Consider the following 26,406-nt stretch of genomic DNA (forward strand, 5'->3'; position numbering starts at 1 on the left):
TTTGCAGGGCTGAATAGTTGACGGCTGCCATGTCGCTAAGATGTTTTCAGAAAGAGGGAAGAATAAATGAAATTAACTCGCGTCCTCAAAAATCAAACCATAAAATATTTTAACATGCAAAAACCATTCTATGACTGCAGCGCTAAACTGCAGCTGCCCTCCAGGACCACCGTTGGCCTATCTCTGATGTATAAGACCATATTTTTAGTATTTCTATTATATAGTGTTATTATATTTTTAAACAATATCAAAACCTAATATCCATCTGAAAAATTAGTCTTTCATAAAAAAATACAATATCTTTCAGATGGAGTTAAATAAAAATCTAAAGGACTTCGTATTTATACTTAAATACAGAGTAAATGTATTTCATTACAATCTACCACTGGTTATTTGGAAAATGAAACAAAAAATTTTGTCACAATATTAACACACTGTTGCCAACTGCATCCCAGTTGTTCAATGGTATGGTCTGTTCTTGGCGCCTAGCAACTGTGACAGCTGCCGTTGATGAGCCGCAGTAATGTTTGTACTGGACTTTTTAAAGTTATATTTAACTGCCTAAAAACAAAACAGGGTTGAAAACCTATCTAAAAATGTTCATCTTTGTCCATTTATGTACACAATATAAAATTGCATGTTGGTAACATATAAGTCAACATTTGAACCTTTATTGTATTTTTTCATTTGCATCATTACAGACATTAGATTATTACAGTAAACTGAAACCCAGTACTTACATTTAAAAGTGTAATCTGGCAATTTCTCTGAAAAAATCCTGTCCTCACTGGCACACAATGAATTCTGGGGTAGGCAAGGCCGCGAAGGATACATTAACCTTGTAACTTTCATTTCACAGATAACGGAGGACGACTTTGTTGGCAGCATTTGAAGGAGCCTTCGAATTGGGACAGCCTTCGTCGCGTGTGGTGATGCAGTTGGCTATACCGTCCACTTTCAAAGGACACACAAGTCTCTGTGTGTCCTTTGAAGGTCGCGTCGACCACTGAAGGATGCAGCCCCTGAATTGGGACACAACTTATGTGTGCCTGCATGGTCTACGGCGATGAATGGCTTAACCCTCTGGGGTCTGGGGTGTTTTCTGGGCCCTGGAGAAGTTTTGACATGCCCTGACATGCCCTGTGCTTATTTCTGTTACATATGACAAACAACAGGGGCAAAAACACATAATCCACATAGCATTTATTACAGTATAGAATACTACAAAGTAGGCCTAATATACTGTCTGCTTCATTCTGTGATAAGAAGCCACTTCAGATCCCAAATGGAAGTTATTTTCAAACACTCGACTGATGTTATGAAGTGAGTTTGGAGTAAAAACATGTCACGTTTGGTGCGTTTTGCTTTTCAAATGGCCATCATAAGTGACTCACACTCAGTGCTTTCAGAGATGGAGCAGCATTTACTAAACTGATCGAGCTGCTCCTCAAGATGAAACATAGTTTAGCACATTATAAACATCTACGTTTGAGCAGATATTCAGGAACATGGTATTTCACAGTAAACACTGGTCTAAACACTCATATTACTTTTATATCGTACTCTGTTTTATATTATAGAGCATAAAAACATCCCCATGTCCTATGACATTTAGATTTATTTAAACATTTAGCACTGAAAGGTTGCCTCCTGCCTATAATTTGCCACTGGATCAATTGCAGTCTTCTTCTGAGGTAAAAATTACTCAAGGCTTATTTCTCACAGAGCGTCTTCCAAATTTGATGAAAAGCAGAGGAATGATGAAGCTTGATGCATTGTTTATCAAGGTGATGGAGGTGTTTTTTTAGGTTTTCATGGCTCACGTGGACGATTACTGTGTGAATACAGCTTATACACTGCGTGGGTGTGACCACATTAAAAATAATGAGCTCAGATGGGAAAGATCGTACTTCTCGTTGGTTTCATATGGATTACACAAACAGTGAATATTTGTTTTTGATACTTTTGACTTCAATTAAAAGTAGACATATCAAGCTTTCTAAAGACATATCTCTCATGTCTGGCAAGTATTCGCTGAGTTTCGTTTCATTTTTGTGACGTGTTTCAGAAAGAAGTTCACAGACACTGAGATGGCAGAAAGCGCTCGTTTTTTTTTATTTTACAAAAGCACAACGTTTTGTTGTTTTTGAGTGCGCACAAATAAAAATAGACCCTTTACAGTTTTGAATTATGTATTATTCATTTCTGTATGACAAAAACAATGGAGAATTTTAAGTTCTGTTCACTGTTATCAGGAAAAATTGCAAGTGATCACGCCTCCGCCGACCCCATAGTGTTAAATCTAGTGGCCTAGGACTGTGTTCCTGGGCTACCTTGCCGAATAGCTTAGCTCTAGAAACACGCAATGTGTTCTCATTAACAATACATTGCAAGCTAATAGAGATAGTATGAGCAAGTATCATAATCAAATCATTTGATATATCATTGAGATAAATTGATAAGTGAAAAAGTTATTGAGAGCGATAAGAAAGACAGGAGCATGCTCTGACGCTGTGTGCAACTGAAATCAACAGCACACATTAGCATAGCTAATGAAATCACTGCCCTTGAAATAAATGAACATGTCATTAGAGCTATGCAGCTAAACATGGCAACCCCGTTGAAAGAGCGAATGCATATTTCACTTTAACCTTTTCTCATATCCGTAGCTTAGACAGCGTATCCTCACAGCAATTACATGCAACAGACCGTTTCTTGCTACATGAACACAATTGCCTGAACGCTGCAGCTTTTTAAAAACTTAAATTTCGAAAAACATAACTTAATTATGCGTTTCCATCACTCTTTTCTAATGCGATACTTCATAATGCGCATAAAAACAGGGAGAAGAAAACATAGCTTATATGACACACACACACGACACACAGAAAGACAGAATCGTGTTCTCTTTCGCGCTTGAACGAACAATAACACACACATTATGCCAAAATGTCCGCTTTGTCGAGTATCCTTAAATGAGTTAAATAGCATTAAACGAATGTAAAGAGTTGTGAGAAAATGTGAGATGGGTTAGATCTTAAAGTGCCGATCTTAAAGTGACAGCAGCCACTAATGCTGTCTGTCATTAATGCTAATCGGTGCAACCCCTAGTGTGAATTAGTAACGGGAAGTTCAGACAGTTTTACTGACTCGGATCTTTGAATCTCGCTCAGCAAAATGAACTAATGTTTTCATATTCTTTTCATTCATTTCAGCAGAATATAATTGAAATTTTACATGTTAAATTCCCAAAAAACATACTACTTACACAAACGTTTATCACATTTGGAATAAACAATTCCAAAAACTAATGGCTAAATTTGGCTAATGGCCAAATTATGATTAATTAATTGATTAATTGAAATGATTAATTAATTGCTTAGCAGGGTCTTCCAAGTCGTTCTTTCTTTTGTCACCTCACATTTATCACATTTGTTCCCCAGAAAGATTAGCTCACCTCTTGTGTCTTCGGGTTTGAGTCGTTAGTTCCGTTGTCAGTGTCTGAACTGTGCCGTGACAGTCCCATATGCAATGCATGTAGTACCGGAAGCAGAAATGATTAGTTCGCCTCTCGAGTCTTCGGGACAGGTTCAAGTCGTTCGTTCATATAGGAATTATCATAATTATTAAAAAATATGAGCAATAAACATGTTATGTTATGTCATTGACCCGTCTGACTAATCTTTTTATACAAACATTAGACCAATATGTCTAGCCCAACCATGTTCTCCAACCAATATGCCTATATAGGTCATTTGCCACTTCCCTGAAATACGACCCATAGGAGCGTTTGCTAAAGTTGCACCCCTCTTGACAACAGGACACTTTCATTTTAATGCTTTGTTCCCTTTTATCTGTGTCATATTTCGGTTTCGCGTAGCTCAATCGGCAGAGCATTGCAATATATAACAACATGCAATCATGTGTTCATGCAATCATGGGCTCGATCCCAGGGAACGCATGTGCTCATAAAGTGTATATGCACTATAAATCACTAAGGGTAGGTTTAGGGGTGGGGTGGGTGGGTGTAGTCGTTAATAAAAAAAAAAAAAAAGAGTTTTGCTAAATGGAAATAGGACAAATGGTGTAAAAAGTCCACACATTGCATTTAAATGAACCAGGCAACAGAGAAGTGACCACTCAATGTCACTTCACGGATTCTACCAGCACGAATCATCATGGTTGGACAACCATGCCAAGATTTCCGGCCCGAGAGCGGTTTGTAATTGTGCTGTGCCGTACCAGGCTCCAGTGAAAACACAACTGGAACTGTTCCTTACCATTCTAAGAACCGTTCGGCCCAACGGTGGAAAAGCAGTAAAGAAGGTTGTGAATTAACTAATTTCTGTATCCAATACGGCTGTCATGTGAAAAAAGAACAAAGGACTCGGACCCGAAGTCTTGAGAGATGAACTAATCATTGTTGTTTCTGCATTCAGCCTATGAGGCTGTGATGAATGAACATCTCAAACCCGAAGACTAGAGAGGGGAACTAGTCATTTTTGTTTCCTGTACAGAACCTATAACATGTCGCGCAACTATTGTAACTGAAAATCATATTTAGGCCAGTTGTTTTTGAACTAAATCTGCTGCGACACGTCCACACCAGTGTCTACAGATCATGATCTCATGATTTGATTTAAACAGATCAAATCGCACTTTAAAACTAACTTGGCGCGTCAAATAACGGTGGTATCGATTACATCATTACGCCACTAGGAGGTGACAAGTGACTGTTAAAATGTATTTGACATTGAATGATTCATTCAAAAGATTTGTTCAAAACCATTGATTTATCCAGTAATGAAACAACTGAAGTAGTTATGAGTCATTAAATCATTCATTCAAACCCATTTTATTAAATGAATTAATTAAATATTTTTAAATAGACTGCAGCAGTTAATATTTTGTTCTCTAGTAAATAATTATACACAATTTTGTTTAGTTGTCTATTCAGAATCATGGGAGAATCATGATTTCTATTTGAAAGAACCAAATAAAAATCTTGATTCTCATTTTATCCAGAATCATGCAACTCTAACACAAATTAAAATAACACATGCACGTTCATCTTCCCCGCTGCTGCAGCAATGTTTTAGCAATGTTTTTTTATATTGTTTGTCAACACACATTACATATGTATCTGCATCCACTAATCATCCATCCATATTGACTAGTGCTGGCTATTTGACAATTCATAATCATTCATAATTATTTTGAGCAATAGGATTGTATAGCATATAAAATATAAAATTAAATCATACAAGTGGCCTATATAAAATTACAAAATAAAAATTCATCAGTCAGTACTTTTTTGCTTAAGTACATTAAAAATCAAGTACTTTTGTACTTTCACTCAAGTAAAATTGAAAAGGAGCACTAAGTACTTTCACTTGAGTCATATTTTATGATATGTATTTGTACTTTTACTCAATTACTTGATTTGTGTACTTCGTCCACCACTGGTGAGACGCCCCTGAGTCTTGTATGCACACCTTAAGCAAGCAGTGTTGAAGTTAATGTGATAGTAAGTGATTATTAACTGTCAACAGGGTTTTTACTTTCACTTTCCTGTTCTGGTAAATGGGAGATTTATATAAACTGGCTTACTACCAAAGAGAAAGTTATTAGTGTTTCCCTGACCCTGGTACTGGAATTCCAATAGTACACATTTTTGATGTGTCTCTTATCTCCTTTATCTGACACGACCGTTTGCAGTCATAAAATCTATATTAACAAACCTGATGAATGTGGTTTTACTTTCACTCTTCTGTTCCAGTAAATGAGAGGCTTTATCCACAAAGACTTATGGTTTTGTAGTTAATAATAATGAGCTGATTAATTCAATCTGGTGTTGAACACTTAATACACTCGTTTTCAAAAGTTTGCCTTTTTAGGCCCCCAAAATGCTGTTGTCAAGTGAATGAACAGCCAAAATGCATAAAATGTTTTCTGTGTTTTGTTGAAAATGATATCATGTAAACAGCCCCAGTCTCATATGCACACTTCAGACAAGCAGTGCTGAATTTAATGTGATAATAAATGATTAACTAACTGTCAACAGGGTTTTTACTTTCACTTTCCTGTTCTGGTAAATGGGAGACTTTATATAAACTGGCTTACTACCAAAAAGGCTGTTTTCAGTGTTTCCCTGACCCTGAGCTTTTAATGCCTTCCATATACTTCGTAAAAGTGCACGGAGCTAGGGACAGTCCAAACAATAGGACCGTATATTGATACACCACTCTCTCGAAGGCGAATCTCAAGAATCCCTTGTGATGGGGGGCTATCTGGATGTGAAAGTATGCATCTTTTAGATCCAGCGAAAAATAACAGTCCCCTGGGCATATTTGCGCGAGGATCTGTTTCAGTGTAGTCATCCTGAACTTCCATCTCATGAGGGAGCGGTTCAGGTGTCTGAGATCTAGGATGGGCCTTTTTGGGGACGAGGAAGTAGTGGCTGTAAAAGCCTGAGGAATTACATGGGCAGTTTTCAGAGAAAGCGGTCTGAACGCAGCGAGGTGAGACTTGTGCTTTCGTGGTGAGAGCATCCATCTTCAATGGAGGCGGCTTGCGGGGTGGGGCCGGCAAGTAACGCTCGAAATACGGCATTTTACCACAAACATTAGTGAAAAAATGTTATTTTGGAAGAAATTTATTCCATGAGTCTCACCTGAGAGTTATACGGGAGCTAGTCATGGCATAGAGCTGTCAATGCTGCATTCAGCTGAGCACTGTCAGTGTGGTACTCGCCCTAACAGCGCACGCAGCACTGGAAAACCCCCTGCTGCAAGAAAAGTGAGACACGCGCACAGACCGGAAAGAGCTCACTTAGTCCTGTTCACTTGGCCCTGTAACCTTTTGTTTATCATCTCAGTTTGAGTGAAAGTACAGAGGAAAAAGAGGGAAGGAGCCGCTTTCTAGAAAAAGCACTTAGTGAATGCAGGGAGGCGAGACTCAATGAACGTGGCTTGCGGGGGCGGAGCCAGCAAGCGACGCACTGAGAGGCTCTGCATTTTACAACAAACGCCAGAAAAATATGCTCTTTCAGAGTGAATTTATTCTATGAGTTTCACCTGAGTCAGGGGAGAGCGTCATGTCACATTCAGCTGATCGCTGTCAGCATTGAGCTTGCGCTCTCGTAGTGAGATCAAGGCTGCTTGAGAGCGCCGATCAACTAGAGCAGAGCGGGTGCTGAGACGCTTGATCGGCTGCCACAGTTGTGGTTCGACATTTGAAACAACGCCGCTGATCAGCTACTTGCAGGCAACAAAGTGGCTTGCGAGCAGCGTGAGTGCTGAAGCAGGCAGGCGAGGATCAGCCAAATCCGTTGAAAGGCATGTCAACGGCGAGAAGGCGTTCAGTTGTCTCGGTAACAGTGAAGAGATGATTGTCGTTGCTGAAGGAGAAATGATCTGAGATCCTATTGCGAAATGCCTGCTTAGCCCCGCCCATTTTTTGCAGGCTCTGGCGGAGGTCGGAGGCACAGGTAATGTTTACGATGTTTTATTGAGACAACCAGAGCAGTGAGCAGGTGAGTGAAGCCAGATAGAGTTTGTGATGATCGATGACAGAGATACTGATACTTGGTTTCTTCTAGGAGATGTGGTTGGCGGATGGTCCTTGGAGCTGAAGGCACACAGAGACACTCACGGAAGACAGGAGAACATGGAGGATCTAGGAAGCACACTGGAGACAGGTAAGTGGTTGATCGAGGAGTCCGTAAGGTAAGCATAAGGGTAAGTATGTGTTAACGAGACCGGACAATGACTGTGTGGCTGTGAGTGTTTCTTATAGTGCTGCTGATAGGGGTGGTGATGAATGTCAGGTGTGCGTGATCAGAACTCTGGTGAAGGAGTGCGTTGTGATTGGGTGAGTGAAGAGCCTGGTGTGTCTGTGACATTACCCCCCCCTCCACGGTCCGCTCTTGAGGACCGTGGACCCCGACGACGTGGTGGCCAACCTCTGCCTCGTGGAGCTGGTCTGTTGGGATGTCTGGCATGGAAGTCTTCCAGAAGGCTAGGATCGAGAATGTCAACTCTAGGAACCCATGATCTCTCCTCTGGGCCGTATCCTTCCCAGTCGACTAGATACTCCAGGTGACCACCACGGCGCCGGGAGTCCAAGATGTCTTTCACCAGATACACTGCTCCATCCTCCATGATGATTGGAAGGGGGGGTTCTTCGGCATTGCCAGGCTCTGTGGAGGGAAGAACAGAAGGGTGGTGAGGTTTCAACAGGGAGACATGGAACGTGAGGTGAATTCTGAATTCAGGTGGGAGTTGCAACTGGTATGTGACTGGATTGACTTGGCGGATGATGGTGTAGGAGCCAATGAATCTTGGACTCAGCTTTCTGCAAGGTAGACGCATCCGAATATCTCTAGTGGATAACCAGACCTTATCTCCAGGTTGATATACTGGTGCTTGAGAACGGCGAAATGGCCAATCTCCTGTATCTTCCGCTCCGTCTGCCCGTTCATCTGGGGATGGTATCCAGATGAGAGGCTGATGGTCACATCTAGGCGTTTGAAGAAGGATTTCCAGACATGGGATGTGAATTGAGGTCCTCTATCAGATACAATATCCTCAGGCAATCCAAAGTATTTGAAAACATGATTGAAGATAAGCTCTGCTGTGACCATAGCCGTTGGGAGAACTGGGAGAGGAATCAATCGACATGACTTGGAGAACCTGTCAACCACAACCATCACGCAAGTGTGTCCATTGGAGACCGGGAGATCTGTGATGAAGTCCACTCCTAGATGTGACCACGGGCGAGTTGGAACGGGCAGAGTTTGTAGTTTCCCGGAGGGAAGATGACGAGGGCTCTTGTATATGGCACATTCCCTGCACCGCTTTACGTACCTCCTGACATCTGCTGCCATGTTGGGCCACCAGAAGCGTTGTTTTAACAACTAGAGGGTTTCATTGATCCCTGGGTGGCCAGTGCCCAGCGACGAATGAGAGGAGTGAATGATGGGAATGCGTCGTGTCCATGGGATGTACAGCAAACCTTGGGGACAACCCGGCGGGGTGTTGGTGGAGGTATCAGACTCGGGCAGTGTCTGCTCTGACCAGGTTATGGGACTGACAATGAGATTCTCTGGAAGAATGGACTCTGGATCTTCAGAACTTTTTTCGGGACTGTAGATACGTGATAGAGCATCAGCTTTGACATTCTTGGAACCAGGACGATAGGAAATGGTAAAGTTAAATCGAGTAAAGAACAGCGCCCATCTTGCTTGACGTGGGTTCAATCTCTTTGCATCACGCAGGTACTCTAAATTCTTATGGTCTGTTAGGACCTGAAAGGGGTGACGGGCCCCTTCGAGCCAATGCCTCCACTCCTCCAAGGCGATGGCAAGGAGCTCTCGGTTGCCGATGTCATAGTTTACCTCCGCCGGGTTGAGTTTGCGGGAGAAGGCGGCACATGGATGGAGTCTACTTGGTTTCCCCTGCTGCTGAGATAAGACTGCTCCCACTCCTGTGGTGGATGCATCGACCTCGACCACGAAGGGAAGTTCTGGATCTGGATGAACAAGGAGGGGAGTGGTCATGAAGGCGGTCTTGAGGTCCTCGAAGGCTTGCTTTGCTGCCGGATCCCAGGACAGAGACTTGGGCCTGCCACGGAGTAGGTTGGTAAGTGGAGAAGTGATGGTACTGTAGCCCTTGATGAACCTTCGGTAGAAATTGGCGAATCCTAGGAATCTTTGCAGTTCTTTCACAGTCGCAGGAAGGGGCCAATCCTTTATTGCAGAAACCTTCCTCTCGTCCATGCAGACACCACTGTGATCGATGTAATATCCCAAGAACTGCACTGAGGGCTGAAGTACACTTCTCTGCTTTCAGGAACAGGTTGTAGTCCCTCAGGCTTCGGGAGTAGATGAGTATATCATCAATGTAGACGATCACGAACTTGTGCAGGAACTCCCGGAGCACCTCGTGCATGAAATCCTGAAATACGGAGGGGGCGTTGACAAGTCCATATGGCATGACGCAGCACTCATAGTGTCCAGTAGGGGTCACAAAAGCCGTCTTCCATTCGTCCCCCTCACGTATTCGGATGAGGTTGTATGTGCTGTGGAGGTCCAACTTGGTGAACACAGTGGCGACGCAGAGATGTTCCAGCGCAGATGGGACGAGAGAAAGTGGGTATCTGAACTTGACTGTTATTTTATTTAGGGCTCTGTAATCAATGCAAAGCCGCAAGCCTCCGTCCTTCTTGGCAACAAAGAAGAAGCTGGATGCAGCAGGGGAAGTAGATGGGCGGATATAACCTTGCGATAGTGCCTTAGTGATGTATTCCTCCATGGCCTTCTCCTCCGGGATGGACAAGGAATAGATCTTTCCTCTGGGCACTGGCTCACCGGGGATGAGATCAATGGCACAGTCCCATGGCCGATGAGGAGGGGGCTTTGGAGGCCTTCTTCGGACAGAAGACGTCACTGAAGTGGGAGTAACAGTCAGGAATATCTGTGGAGCGTTTTTCTAATGACTTTCAATAGATGTGACACAGACTTGGATCTTCTTAGCGCTGGGGAAACCTAGAGCAGAACTTGGATCAGGGCTTGGAACTGGCCTTGGAACAGGAACTTCAGGAAAACATCCAGGAAAACAATGGTTACCCCACTTCAGGACATCTCCTGTCCGCCAGGAGATGATCGGATCATGCTGCTCTAACCATGGGCGCCCCAGAATCATGTCAGATGTTGAATCCTCCAGAACCAGCAGATGGATCTCTTCCTGATGCAGAACACCGATCTGTAGTTTCAGGGGTCCCACCATGTAACGCACTTGGCGGAGAGGTCGACCCGTTACTGAGTGGAACTGGTAGACTTTCGGCGAACTGATGGTCTTGAGATTGAGCTGGCGACAGAGGGCTCCGGAGATGAAGTTTACAGCTGACCCAGAGTCGATGAAGGCGTTAACTGGAATACAAACATTGGCAGCAGTAAGGTTGGCAACATTAGTGAGTGGATTTTGATGATTCAACGAAGGAAGAATGACACTCACCATAGCTCGCACTGGACGAGTGGGGCATTCAGCTCTGAAATGCCCAGGATGACCACAATATAAGCATAGACCCTGAGTCAGCCTCCTCTGTCACTCAGCTGGTGGGAGACGTGATCTGTCGATCTGCATTTCGTTGCTGGCTGGTTCTGGGGAGCTGACAGATTCGGGCTGGCGGAGGAAGGATGGAAATAGTTGCTAGTTTTGGTGCTCTTCAATGCATAGCTGCATACGAGTGGCGAATCTTAAAGTTGGATGAACTTCTCGAGCCCGATGGTATCCTCATATACAGCGAGATGCAACCGCACACGTGGATCCAAACCTTGACGATACGAGGAGATGAGGGCTGGTTCGTTCCAACCACTCGCTGCTGCTAGGGTTCTGAACTGTAAGGCATAATCAGACAGATAATGAACCTTGTTTTAAATTACATAGTCTCTCACCAATGGACGAGTCCCATGCTGGCTTCCCAAAGACTTCTTTGAAGTGACTAATAAAACTTGAGAGTGATTGCACGACGGGACTATTCTGAGTCCAAAGTGGTTCTGCCCAGCGGAGTGCTTTACCGTCTAGTTGCTGAATTATGAAGGCGACTTTCGCTTTGTCATCAGAATATAGGTGCGGTTGCATCTCCAAAACCAGCGAACATTGCAGGATGAATCTGTTGCAATCCTCCGCCGAACCAGAGAAGGGCGCCAGTTTGGCCATGGGACTGGCGAACACAGACGACGAAGAAGTGGCAGCGTGGAATGCGGAAGTGCTCGCTGGTGGTGCTGGCGTGGATGAACTGGTGAGAGTGCGGCGAAGTGCTGTTACCAGGTCTTGAAATGGATCTGAGGTGCTCATCGTGGTTGCTCAGCGGTGTGGGTCCGGTCTTCTGTTACAAACAGAGGAGGTCGGAGGCACAGGTAAGGTTTACAATGTTTTATTGAGACAACCAGAGCAGTGAGCAGGTGAGTGAAGCCAGATGGAGTTTGTGATGATCGATGACAGAGATACTGATACTTGGTTGGCGGATGGTCCTTGGAGCTGAAGACACACTGAGACACTCACGGAAGACAGGAGAACATGGAGGATCTAGGAAGCACACTGGAGTAAGTGGTTGATCGAGGAGTCCGTAAGGTAAGCATAAGGGTAAGTATGCATTAACAAGACCGGACAATGACTGTGTGGCTGTGAGTGTCTTTTATAGTGCTGCTGATAGGGGTGGTGATGAATGTCAGGTGTGCGTGATCAGAACTCTGGTGAAGGAGTGCGTTGTGATTGGGTGAGTGAAGAGCCTGGCATGTCTGTGACAGGCTTCCTCGCCATAGGCTCACGCAGCTCCGCCATTGGTTCGTTTTTCTCTACTACCCGAACCAATGGCCGTGCAGTTACACTGCGTTATTGAAAAAGACTTCAGTAATCAGAGAAAAAGAAGTTTTCCCCCATATGCGTCTAGAGACGCAGCACGATTGTAGTATCGTAAGGGAACTTATGAATGCCCGTAGGCAGGGGGGGTTCAGGTGGTTCGAATGAAGCATCGCCTCTGAATGATGGGGGAGGAGGGGTTATATATATATATATATATATATATATATATATATTTTTTTTTTTAATTAAAAGGATTTCTATATTTTATCCACTCAATAGTCTACAATATAATAACCATATAAACGTAGCGTAATTATAATAATAAAACATAGCGGGATACTCAGTGATATTGGCTGTGCAATATCGACTTTTGTGATTGGCCAATACCGGCAGACTGGAGCCAATGGAAATGCTTCTCCTTCGGTGCGCGTCTTATTCCTCTGAGAACTTCAAAGCAGACCGCTTGAGGTAAATTATCTGGAATGATTAGTATATTAATTGATTCACGATGCCTATGTGAGAGTGTTATGTCTGTAACGTTAATGATCCGTTCTGAGCTCATGGTTAGCATAAAGGTGCTTGCTGGTGATGCTGAGTGTTTTTTATGCATGTCATGTTATCCTTTATTTATTAACTGTTATGAGTTTATTTTGCACCGATTCACTGATAGTTTGAGGATGTATGACATCACAAGTATGTACTAGTTCAGTGAAGAAATGGTGATGAGAAGAATTATTAATATTTCAGTGAAGTTCATTAAATCTGTTCTGTTGTTAGTGTAGTCTTTAAACTTATGAACTGTGTATGGACTGACAAAGGTGGTACATGAGGAAGCAATTTGACAACAATGCAGTAAATATTTTAGGTGCATCAAAAAGCGTGCTCGTTAAGATACCAGCAGACAAACTAATCCAGCACAAATTAGTGCATAAAAGGTCACCAAAATGAAGTATTTGAACCTCATAATTAAATACAAAAGGAGGAGAAAAACTGCAAAAAGGTCCACTTTTTGAAAAAAAGAACCCCCCCTTTCAATAGGCTGGCTACGGACCTGTTATGCGTTTTAAAATGAAAATGCACTAGTGTAAATGGGGCCTTAGACACAATACTGGCCATATTGACTGTTTTCGCTCTACTTTTCAAATAGCTCTAAAGCAGAACAGTTTCGCTTTTCTGAGCAACACACAGCAATGTTACATCCCTAAATGAATTAGTGTTGCACTCTTTTGGGGAAGAAAAAGTACATACTTTTCAGTGTGTAGAAGAACAGTAGGCAAGCTTTGTGACATACTATCATGTCATACAATAGCATCTTGGTTGCTCTCTGCTGATTAGTTACACACATCCTGTCTCTGTAAACTGGCATGTCAGTCTTGTCACAGTTAACATCCTCTACATTTAATTTAATTTCCTACCGTATCAGAAAGAAATGCAGTAGTACGGTGATCTGCCAGTCACGGATCATTCATGCGGAGACTCTCCTCGTATTCATTTCAACAACCAAATGATCTTCATAAACATTCACATAATATATTCACAACAAAATATTACACGATTAACATTAAATAAATATTTTTTTATCAGGTTAAATGTTGATTATTAGTCACTCAAACCCCTTTATCTAAACGTCTCAACTGTTAGTTGTGCACATCCACCATGTTTTGCAGTTTTTTTAAAACACTTTTTACTCATGTTTGTATTTCTGAACCGAATCTTCCTCCAAAGTGCAATGGGTTGTGGGCAATATTAGCTGTTATAGTGTGCATGGATCCACACTCGAAAATCTACATGAAATAGTAGATCATCCTGGGACTTTTGGCATACTCTTTTACACAAACTATGAGGGTTTTTTTTTCCCAATCTCACATACTATTTAGGATGGATAGTATGGACATTGCAATGCAGGGCGTCACTTGCTTCATTCCTGAATCAATCACCCATTTTAAACATTTCGGTTAAATGGGTGATTTGGTCACTCAATAATTAAGAACTGCTGCCATCTAGTGGAGGTTTTAGTTTCCCATTTAAAAGTAGCCCTATGAAATTATTTTCTTTTTTCAACATTTCATATTTCTGTATTTATTTAAAACATTATATAGAAATACTCTGCATATTATTTATGCAGTTGTAATTGCAGTGTTAATGTCACTTCAAGTGCAGATTCTGTGCCACTTCTGCAGTGCTAAAATGTTTTTTTTTTTTTTTTTTTTTTTTTTTTTTACAGTGATTTAATTTGATTGGTCACAGCCCTGTAATGTCTTATTACTCTGAATTTACAAAGTATTATAATATAAAAAATTCTGTTTTCTATTGTATAGGAAATAGGCTATTAATTAAATGTTTCATATTCAAAATTAAATGCATTTTACAAACTTACAGAATCTAAGTAATTAATTTCAAATTGTTTACTTTTTTTTTTTTTTTTCTCTCAAAATCAGAACCATGCTGCCCTTACTGGTGCCCGTAGCCAAACGTCTACAACTGTTACCAGCAAGTTGCAACCCACCATTGACAGCCTCGTTGAGAAAGCCAAGAAGTATGAAGCAACATCCAAAGAAGCAGTTGTTCTAAACAGAGCAGTGGCCGAGTTCATTTGTCTTGACCAAAAACCAATATATATATGGATTCAAGCAACTAGTAAAGAAACTCAATAGCAAATCTAAACTGCACAGCAGAAACTTTTTCATGAATACTACAATGTTACTACAGTGGAAGCACTGAAAAATATTCTTGGACCTCTAAGTGAATTTACTGATGCAGCATCCCACAATATCCTGTCCTGCCCCGGAAAAATCAATTTCCATGATTTCATTGCTGTACATGGCACATTGGATTAGTTGCTTCATGGCAATTGTATGAACAGAGTAAGAAACGTTAAATAGAAAAACAGTATATAACCAAATAAAAAACAGACAATAAAACAAAACTAAAAGTAGATTAAAACACCTGGGAGCTGGAATTGAGCAAGAGATGATTGAGGAAGACCCAAGTACATTTAATTACTATTCAAGCGTGATGAGACGTTGAAAAGAACTCAAATCTGTACTGTCACTCATCTGTGAAGAAACACACAAAATGCGCACACAGAAAGTCGCTTCAGACAGCGCACCAGCTCCGCATTGAGTTCTCTTTCGTGCTTGAACAGACAAAATTATGTCGAAATGCCCGTTTTGTATCCTGGTAAGGAGAATCTTAAATGAGTTAAATGAACATAAACCGTAGTGAGAAAATAGGAGGATGTGTGTCAGATCTACGTCATGTGCATCAGGTCTTAAAGTGACAGTAGCCTAATAAACCTTCTGCTCTCATTAATGTTGATCAAACAACAGAGAAATCGCTTACTGCTCTTGATTGATTCACTTTTATAGCTTTAATAAGGATTGATTTCATAAGGATTCACTTAAATTAAAAGTTGTAGTGTTTTTTAAAGCCTTTTTTAAAAATGTTTTTAATGTAAACAGTCTTGTTTTGAAACTGATTTTGGGAGGTTCTGTGCAAATCACATGATGAGGACATTGACATTTTAACTGAGTGTATCACAGAATATATAAATTTTTGTGTTGATAACACAGTACCTACTAAAAGATCAAATGTTATTCAAACAACAAGCCATGGGTCACCCCTGAGTTAAAAGTATTATTAAACGAGAAAAAGAGGGCCTTTCTAGTGGGTGACGAGGATGAGGAAAAGAGAGTACAGAGGTTATTAAAAGTAAAAGTTAGAAAGGGGAAAGAAAGTTGTAAGTTAAAAATGGAACGAAAATTAAAAAGAATGAGAGTCACAGCACAGCTAATGAAGGTTTTTGAGAGACTGGTATTAAACCATTTAAAGCCAAAATGGTGTGCTGCTGCTGATAAACTACAGTTTGCTTATAAAACTAGTGTTGGGGTAGATGATGCACGTATCTATCTCTTGCATAAATCATAAAGTCCCTGGACAGCACCGTCAGAATTACATTCTTTGACTTCTTTAATCCATTTAATCCTATCCAGCCTTCACTACTACAAAGTAAGATGGAAAATGTTGGAGTACATCAGAGTATGGTCAAATGGATAACTGATTATCTCTCTAATAGACCACAGTATGTGAGGATGCAGGACTGTGGGTCTCAAGTAGTGAAGCCCCTTAAGGAACGGTTTTAGCTCCACTTTTGTTCACTTTTTATACATCAGATTTTCAGTATTAATCCGAATCCTGTCATCTCGATATTTTCTGATGATTCAGCAATTGTTGGCTTTATAATGGACCATGATGAGGATGAATATAGGGAGCTATTAAAGAGTTTCGTGGACTGTTGTGAGATAAACGGTCTCAGTCTAAATGCTAGTAGGACAAAGGAAATTGTGGTTGATTTTAGCAGATTTCCTCAGCAAATGGTACCAGTAAATATACGAGAGTCAGAAATTGAGATTATAACAACTTGTAAGTATCTTGGTGTATATTTGAACAACAAGCTCGACTGGTCTGACAATACTATACAAGTCTATAAAAAGGGTCAAAGTCGTATTCATTTGTTAAGGCGACTGAGATCCTTTGGTGTGTCATGTGCTATATAAGACCTTCTATGACTCTGTAGTCTGATCTGTGATCTTGTCTTCTGTCACATGTTGGGGAGGGGGACTGTTGGAAAAGGAGAAGAATAAGTTAAACTTATAAAAAAGGCAGGTTCTGTTGTGGGGAGTGTGTTACCCACATTCCAGGATAGAAAGATTGGGAAACTGTTTTTTATGATGAATGGTTGTCATCCCATTCATGAAACAGTTTGAGCTCTTGTGAGTACTTATAGCTCAAGATTTATTCACAAGTTCACAAATTTACAAGAGCGTTTTAGGAAGTCCTTTTTACCAACCGCTGTTAGATTGTACAACCAGTGTTATACAAAGATGATAGACTATATTCTAGGATTACTTGGTTGTATATAATCATAATGCTTTGCGAAATTAATACTGGAGAATAAGTGTTGTTGCTGTTGTTTATGTTATTTTTTGTGAATATTGTAGATATTAAATGACAAGAAACTAACTAATTTTAAGCTTTTCAGAGAGAGCTCGAGCAGAACTCACCTTTCCCCAGCCGCACTTACCATGAACTGAAGGAAAGCAACCAGAACTTATTTCTTAAAGGGGACACGTACCATATTTAACAATTATAACAAACGCACATATAAGCATAGGAAACAGCTCAAATAACAGAAATTAATATTAAAAGAATTGCCAGAAAACAAAATAATTATGTAAATATAAAATAATTGATAAAGAGAGAGATTTTGTGTGAAATTATTAAATTGATATAACATCTCTTACATTTGTTTAGGTATCGATTTCAAATATCAAGTGTTTCTCATAAATTGCTTACTGTACTTTAAAAGGCTCCTCACTACATATACATAGTCATAACTTCAAAACCCTAAACGAACACTGAAATCAAGATACAAAAGAAATCAACCTTTAATTTGACAATAGACTGGTGTTTGCACTTCTCTAATCTTTAATTTTGACACAGAGGACTGAGACAACACACATCACATAACATTTTCTGGTACATTTAATAAGTAAAACAAAACACTTCATGAATACTTTGGTTAAGTATGTGTAGTAACAAGCATATGATACAATCAAACAAAAAAAGGGCAATAACATAATGATATTACATTACATTAACTTCCATCTCATAAAACAAGTCACTTTAAAATGTTCTTCTCACAGATCCAAAGATAAGCATTATCACATGGGTAATCAGACCACTTTGAAAAATAATATAGAGCACAGTCTTCCCTTCTTTTTCCATTGGGCTCATTAGACCTCCAAAACCTACAACAACAGCTTGACATTATATGTTCAGTACTGCTTTGTGTGTGACGAGTCATTTATTAGATAATAATCAGTTCAATTTAGCCATGTCTCACCTAGAGGTCAGTGTGCTGCCGTCAACCCATTTCCACGTGCCCTCTTCATCAATGTCAGTCAGACCAATCCAGAATAAAGAACGATTGATAATTGTCTTCTGAACAAAATCCTGACAAGATAAATCAATTATAATAAACAACAATAACAATTCAGCTGACACATATCACCTACTACCAGGATGTTTCACTCACATGTTCCTCTTCGTTGTTTATGATGATCAGATCTGCTCCTCTGTCCGTACAGTATCTTCTGCTCTCATTCCAGCTCTTCTTCTCATAGGAAAAGTAGTAAAAACTGGAGTGACTGTAAATCCATCCATCTGTTAACACAACAAGATAATTTATTAGCTCTCTCTTCTCATCTACACTGAACTATACAACTGGTAGTTAAATAATACACACTGTATTCTTTAAAACAAACTTGTCTGAATGTGTCTCTTTCTTTAATCAGGTCATTATTCTTCGACAATAATACATCTCTCTCATTTATGAGGTTGGTGTTGTCAGATTGTAGCTGGCGTGTCTCTTCTGTGAGATTGATAAACTTGGTTAGAAGCTGTCGTGTCTCTTCTGTGAGATTGATAATCTTGGTAAGCTGTCGTGTCTCTTCTTGTCTGTAGTTTGTGCCCAGCACTATGACCGCAGTCAGCAGAACAACACACAGCAGCACCGAACACACTGTAGCCGCTCTGTAGTTTCTGATCCTCACAGAATCTCCTACTGAACACCACAGACATGAACATAAATGTTACTTCTAATATGGCTCGTGTTTGTTATTATAATTAAATGAGTGTCAGTACCTGAGTTTCCAGGTGTTTGGTGTGTTGTGGAGATCTGTCTTCCTGTCCTGACATCATGACTGTTAGCTTCTTCGTTGACATAGACATGCTCCTCATTTTCTCTGCCCATGTTCATATTGCCATAATTATGCATAGACATCTTCAGTCTGTTGGAGTTGAATGTGCATATGTTGGAAGTTGTTGCTTCATGCTTTTGAGCCCTACTTTTAACAGCGTCACTGTAATCACAACATGTGACATAAAAAGTGTTTTTTTTTTTTTTTTTTCCCCTTACTCTATGTTTAGTCATTTCTTGTAGTTCATTATGAAATGCACTAAAGTTACTCATTGGTTTCCTCTGTCCAAAACTATTTAAAGAATGTTAATTTGTTGGAGGAAAGTAAAATAAATTATTAAAAAAAAAACAAAAAAACAGCGAACTGTATATCTAGATTTTCATATAATTTGTTTTAATATTGATTTCGCTATTCACCTGTTTAAAAAAAAAAAATGTTATTTTGCTTGCTTTTAAGTTAATGCCATATTAAGATGCTTGAATGCTAAACAACCTTTATTTATGAAGTAGAACAGGATGAAATTAGCAAAAGGTGCAAAAAGTAAATACATGAACTCAATGTTTTGCAACTAATCACAAAGGTTAACAAGAGGACATGCGGGGGTGAAGAGTAGGAGGTAAGGTATCAGCGGAGGTAAGACTGATGAAGACTACAGTAAAGAAGGAGAAGAGCATAAGAAAAATGACAAGTAATTTAAGAGAAAGCAGAAGGACATCTGGCTGTTGGGCATGAGTCACCGAGATTGATACTGAATTGCAATTCCCTGAAAAGCACTCCTCAGATTCTGCCTGCATTAAGCATGAAGGACACCTGAAACGAGGGATGCTTTAACCCATTTAATCCCACCGGTCACAATTGTGACCACAATTTTTCCTCACATATTTTGGTGTGGTATTAAAAAGCAACTCTTATTATGAAGCACATGTTCATTTATAATGCAAATTTAAGATGTCTGCATGAGTTCTGGGCAGGTCTAACATTATTGTGTAGGTTGGTCATGTGACCGCACACATTTATTTCCTGGTACTGCCATCTTAACACAATGATGACGTTAAAGCTCATACATTTTTTGCACACATCATCATGAAAGGGTTATCTATACATACATATTGGAATTATAGTAATACATGGTTTCTTCTGTTGTCAGACTGCAGATAAATGAAGACGGTCACAATTGTGACCTGTGGTATAACACAGGGAGTCTATATGCCCCTATATGTTATTCTCATAAACTCTATTTCAGACTGACCGTAAGTCAAGTTTGGATTTACTTGATCCTTGGTGACATCCATCATCCATCTATCTATCTATCTATCTATCAAACAAACTAAATCTATCTATCTGACTGTCTGACTATCTGTCTATGTCTATCTGCCTGTCTGTCTGTAGTTCTATCTATCTATCTGTATGTCTGTCTGTCTGTCTGTCTATGTCTGTCTATCTGTCTGTAGTTCTATCTATCCGTATGTCTGTCTGTCTGACTATGTCTGTCTATCTGTCTGTCTGTAGTTCTGTCTATCCGTATGTCTGTCTGTCTGACTATGTCTGTCTGTCTATCTGTCTGTAGTTCTATCTGTCTGTAATTATATCTATCTGTATGTCTGTCTATCTGTAGTTCTATCTATCTGTCTATCTGTCTATGTCTGTCTATCTGTAGTTCTATCTATCTATCTGTCTGTCTGTCTGTCGTTCTATCTATCTGTATGCCTGTCTGTCTGTCTGTAGTTCTATCTATCTGTCTGTCTGTCTGTCTATCTGTATGTCTGTCTATCTGTAGTTCTATCTATCTATCTATCTATCTGTCTGTCTGTCTATCTGTCTGTAGTTCTATCTATCTGTCTGTCTGATTATCTGTCTGTCTATGTATCATCTGTCTGTCTGTCTATAGTTCAGACTGACCGTAAGTCAAGTTTTGGATTTACTTGATCCTTGGTGACATCCATCCATCCATCATCCATCTATCTATCAAACAAACAAACTAAATCTATCTATCTATCTATCATCTATCTGTCTATCTATAGTTTTATCTATCTATCTGTCTGTAGTTCTATCTATCTGTATGTCTATAGTTCTATCTATCTGTCTGTACTTATTTATTTCAGTTTATAATGAAGTTTTTAATAATTATCTTCCAGTTTCCTACAATTTGTCATTTTGTAATAATTTTATGGATTATTTGTGCCGTACTGCTGCATAGGAATGTTATTTTGTCCTTTTTGAAACTGAGCCAGACAATGTTTACTTCTTTGTTAACGGAATAAAACACTAATTTCATCTATTTAACCCAATCTTTAAACTAATTGCTGGAGGTTTGTCATTTTGCAAATGCATTGACACCATAGACCTAGAACTCCCTGTGTTATACTACCGGTCACTTTTGTGACCGGACATAAAACCCATTTTTTCATGGACTTTTCAATATATTTTTTTTTTACATAATTGACATTGATTGTTTAATATCCTTACAAATACCATAGAAATTCATATATGACATCTCTGGGAAAAATTTGGAATTAAACAGGTTAAAGGATTAGTTCACTTTCAAATGAAAATTACCCTAATCCTTACTCACCCTCAAGCCATCCTAGGTGTATATGACTTTCTTCTTTCTGATGAACACAATCGGAGATATATTAATAAATATACTGACGCATTCGAGCTTTATAATGGCAGTGAACAGGGGTCACGAGTATGAAGCTGAAGAAAGTGCTTCCATCCACATCCATCCATCATAAACGTACTCCACACGGCTCCGGAGGGTTAATAAAGGCCTTCTGAAGGGAAGCGATACGTTTGTGTAAAAAAATCCATATTTGACAAGTTATGAAGTAAAATATCTAGCTTCCGCCAGACCGCCTTCCATATTCAAACGGAACTCAGTTTTTTCCGTAAATTGAATAGGGAAGGCGTGGGATAAAGCGTAAGCTTTTTTAACTGCGAGAGTTTTACCCTTTCTTCGTAAGTTGAATACAGAAGGCGGTCTGGCAGAAGCTAGATATTTTACTTAATAACTTGTTAAATATGGATTTTTTTTTTTGCACAAACGAGCTGTTTAGAGTTTGATTGTAGAGCTCTTAGATTAGCTGATTTTAAGTTTTAATTTTTTGTATCAACTCCATTGTATTGTAAACAATAAAATAAGTGTTTTTATTGTTACGAATGCCTCTTGTGAGACTTTACTTATAACTACACACTGAGCCTCAAAAAAGAACAACCACAAGGGAGTCTTCTATGTCATTCCTGAAGATCTTCAACCTGCAGGTGGGTGAGCTCTTTATGGATTAGGTTAGATTTGACTAGCCTTACCCTACCTGAATAATCATAGGGTAAAAGGTGCAAGATAAAGACACACCAGGTAACAAACTTTACTGCTTCATTACAGTTACAGTAATAATAAAAACATTGATTGGGAACTTTTTTTTAAACTACTCTACTCTGCCTACTCTATTTGAAATTATGTTTTTGTGATCTATTTTGCTTTTGTTTTGGTTTGGAGAATGACATGATAAACAAACAACTGAAAAGTAATTTAAACAGGATACAAACTAGAGCAATCCAGAGTCGACGATGGCAGGGAACAAATTCAATTTGATGGTGTAGTGGAAATTTTTCATGAAGAATGATTTTTTTTTGAAGAATGTGCTTATGTTGCAGCAAAGATATGATGCAATGACCTGCACATGGTCAAGAAAGGAGCAAAAGGGTATTTTAAAATAACAAGCCAAGACAGCGTGCAGACTGAGAGGACATTTACACAACACTTTTTTTCTTTTTCTTTTTACTAAAAACAAAACTTTTTATATTCTTTGGCCATTCATTTACACGACAGCAGCATTTTGTGGCCCTGAAAATGCAAACTTTTGAAAACTGGTTTCAAAGTGCAAGTTTTTGAAAGTCACCTTGATAAACGGGAACAAGTGCAAGGACATGGCTGCAGAGAGACAAAGAGGAAGTGGCTGATGGGCCTTCAGCTCCTCTCCTGAAAGAGGAAGGAAGGTGACACTGAGGGGTCAGCATGGAAAAAGAATGATCTAATGCAGGAAAAGTTGAAACATTCACTTGAAACTTTTACAAAGAGAACATTCTGCAATGCAAAATTGCTTCTTCTGAACACTGCTGAGTGTTTATATAAACCACACTTAAGAGTATTACAGTTTTTCTCGATTGCTTAAACACATTTCTTGAAACTATGCCTCATATTCTCAAAACAGTAAACACAAACCCATAACTTTGCCCTCAGACATCACACACAAGCCCTCAAAAACACACACTACAACATAGTCTTACACACTGGTGAGATCAATTCTAAATACTACAAAAACAAAAAACAGTAATAAGGTATGTTGAATTGTGTTTCTCCCCCTCAAGGACCTTTTCACATGATGAACACACGTGTATACATTTGGACATTTTATATTCCTTAATGTAGTGTACAGTTAAATACACAATACAACAACAAAAAAATATTCTGCCCGAGCATCACATCTTTGGTCTGGGACAGGCCAGAGAATCTCGTCAACATCACAGGCTATACTGAATCCTCTTGCATGCCTGATCCACCCCTGGCACGCATCAACTGAAATGTCCAGTTGGGCTAAGGTGATCAGATTTCTGAAATGGAAACTGAGGACATTTCCTTGTTAAGTGCTCAAAATATCCTTGAAATCTCTTTTTATTATTATTATTTTGCATTTTAGGCTCATTTTAAGAATAAAGAATATTTTTTTTGCAAGTGTAAACAGGGATCTTGTCCTAAAATTGTTGGGGCATCAGATATGGAATGCCAAGCTGCCTAAATAAGAAATAATTACGTAATAAATCTACAAAGAATTGTTAAAATAAATAAAAACATAAATATATAAATGAATCTACAAAGAAACATTTTTAAAAAAAGTATTTTTATACTTTTATTTCCTTTTTATGTATAAATGTATGTATTTCCACATTTATCTATTAATAGTAGAGCCATCTTCGGCTTAGTTTGTGCCAACCCTGGGTTTTAGGCACCATGGAAGTGGCTGTTAGCACTCCACGGCTAACCTGCTCTGGTGCAGGTTATGTTCTGTGTAAGAGATCTGAAACTGGACCAGTCAGCTGTGAGAAAAGCGACACATGTCTGACGCAATAGTCACTCGCTCAGTTTGTCTGACGCAATAGTCACTCGCTCAGTTTCTCTTGCTCCAAAGGTCACTACATAGTTAAAAGATTTTTAAATACAAAATTGTCTGACTTTTAGTGATGATTATTATAATTATTTTATATGATTTATATATTATTTGTATAATTATTATACCCCTAATCCATTACACATGAGCAAATTTAGTTTAATAATTATTAAGCATTTAGTTTAAATTAATATAAATATAAACAGATAATATGTAATATAAATAAAATGTATAATCAATAGATAAAGCTTTAAAATTGACTACATGTCACTTGCACTGATATAGCAAAATATTGTTTTCTTGCTGTGTAAATGTATTTATATACTTTATATTCTTCAATCTCTTAGTCTCGGTTTCACAGTCAGGGCTTAGATTAATCCAGGATTTAAGCCTTAGTTCAATTAGGACATTTAAGTAGCTTTTATAAGCATGCCTAAGAAAAAAAGAGCAACTCAATTAGAAGCATAAAAATTAGAAACTCAAACATTACTTTTCAACATCATAATATCTTTATAAATAAATATATATTCTCTCAGTTCGTCTGTTGTTCTTTTGACCACTTCTGGAACAGGTGTAACCTTTAGTTCTAGAACCATCTTTGCAATGACGAATGCAGATCAATTCATCAGCATAGTGGCATTTGCATCTGTTCTTATCAATCCTTATAATTCATTTATAATGTCAAAATCACATTATACATACTGTTCTCCAGTCAGAATCAGATATTACAAGATATTTAGTCACTCAATAATTAAGAACTGCCACCACCTAGTGGCAGTTTTAGTTTCCCATTTAAAAGTAGCCCTATGAAATGTTTTTTTTTTTTTTTTTTCAACATATCATATTTCTGTATTTATTTAAAACATTATATATATTGTATATATTTGTAATTTCAGTGTTAATGTCACTTCAAGGGCAGATTCTGTGCCACTTCTGCAGTGTTAAAATGTTTTTTTTGTTTACACTGATTTCATTTGATTGGTCACAGCCCTGTAATGTCTTATTACTCTGAATTTATTATAATGTAAATGAGAAACAAATAACGCTTCAAATAACATAAAGGTCTTCTCTGATTATAACTGGATTCTGTGTTTTGGGCATAATCTTGACTTATGACACAGCCATGAGAGAACAGAGTTTGCTGCCAATACAGTAAATGTTCTCACTGTACCATATGACTGAATCTATAACTGATCTTTACAGATGAAGGATGAGTTACAATAATGTGGCAGTCTCTACCATGGTAATGCCTTTTTATAGTTTACAGTATCACATGGTGATGAAGTATTTTATCCATCCTATAGAAAACAATTGTAGAATTAGTTTGCTTACTATAAAAGCTAGAAGTGTTTTGAGGCCTCTTGGCCTATGTGACTATAAGGGTCGGATGTGTCTGAGAAGTTAACTTGGCCACTAAGCATATTTTGTTGGTAATTTTCCACCAGACAACAGGTGGCTGTGAAATGAATAAGACCATTGTTAAGGGTGTCATGTGAAGGCTTCTTGCCTCTGGGGAGTATTGACTGGTTTGATACAATGGCCCATGGGAAAAGGGTTGACCATCAATTGGCAGAAGGCCCATGAGAGATAAAGTCAAAAGATGTAGACTAGTTGGCAGTCGGCCACCCTTACAAAGAAAATTATCTCTTGCATAAGCAACACCTGCAATTTTATTGGTGAAGTGACTGTGGTAAAAATGTTGGGGAGTACTTGGGAGACTCCAAGAAGAGAAAGGGAGGAGAGCACCTGTAAATGAGATCATGGAAAATAACTGTAGGGGTGGATCTCACACTGTAACAGATAAGAAAAATGTATAAAAACTGTGCCCCAGCTAAGAGAGATTCAGATGTGGAGCTGGCATCTCACTTTGTTGCTTGTCAATAAAGTTAAACTCCTGGGACCTGGAACTTCGACTCTGAGAGTTTTTCTTTGAGACCAGAACTGAAGGGACACAGAGACACTGAATTTGCCACGACAATGGCATACTATAATGTAAAACTGTCTCCCTTCTTCTGAAGCATCTCTGATCAATCTGATGTTATACTGCCTAGGAAAACTGAATCAGTTTTGACAGTTTCAATTTCCATGATTTCATTGCTGTACAGATGAAGAACA

At 39.2% G+C, this 26,406-nt stretch overlaps 2 protein-coding genes across 2 annotated transcripts in view; one reads left to right on the forward strand and one right to left on the reverse strand.

Moving 5' to 3' along the window:
- LOC127510587 (tripartite motif-containing protein 16-like) overlaps nt 1–26,406 on the forward strand; it is a 295,864-nt gene that overhangs the window by 239,917 nt on the left and 29,541 nt on the right. The gene's annotated exons all lie outside the window — the stretch shown is intronic.
- LOC127510673 (C-type lectin domain family 12 member B-like) lies at nt 17,807–19,407 on the reverse strand. Its single transcript, XM_051890575.1, has 5 exons — nt 19,071–19,407; nt 18,673–18,987; nt 18,463–18,590; nt 18,271–18,380; nt 17,807–18,175 (listed from the first exon to the last, which is right to left on the reverse strand). Exons 1-5 carry the CDS (start codon nt 19,396–19,398, stop codon nt 18,046–18,048), a joined length of 1,011 nt encoding a protein of 336 aa, XP_051746535.1. The 5' UTR covers nt 19,399–19,407; the 3' UTR covers nt 17,807–18,045.

This window comes from Ctenopharyngodon idella, chromosome 4 (genome assembly GCF_019924925.1).
Source record: "Ctenopharyngodon idella isolate HZGC_01 chromosome 4, HZGC01, whole genome shotgun sequence".
Lineage (NCBI taxonomy): Eukaryota > Metazoa > Chordata > Actinopteri > Cypriniformes > Xenocyprididae > Ctenopharyngodon > Ctenopharyngodon idella.

What these genes read in the sequence shown, in the direction of transcription:
- LOC127510673 (XM_051890575.1), bottom strand. Translation starts at nt 19,398, where the DNA reads ATGAGTAACTTTAGTGCATTTCATAATGAACTACAAGAAATGACTAAA. An exon ending in CCAAACACCTGGAAACTCAG is followed by an intron (nt 18,988 to 19,070) that starts GTACTGACACTC and finishes GGTGTTCAGTAG; the next exon opens with GAGATTCTGTGAGGATCAGA. An exon ending in GGCAGCACACTGACCTCTAG is followed by an intron (nt 18,176 to 18,270) that starts GTGAGACATGGC and finishes CTGTTGTTGTAG; the next exon opens with GTTTTGGAGGTCTAATGAGC.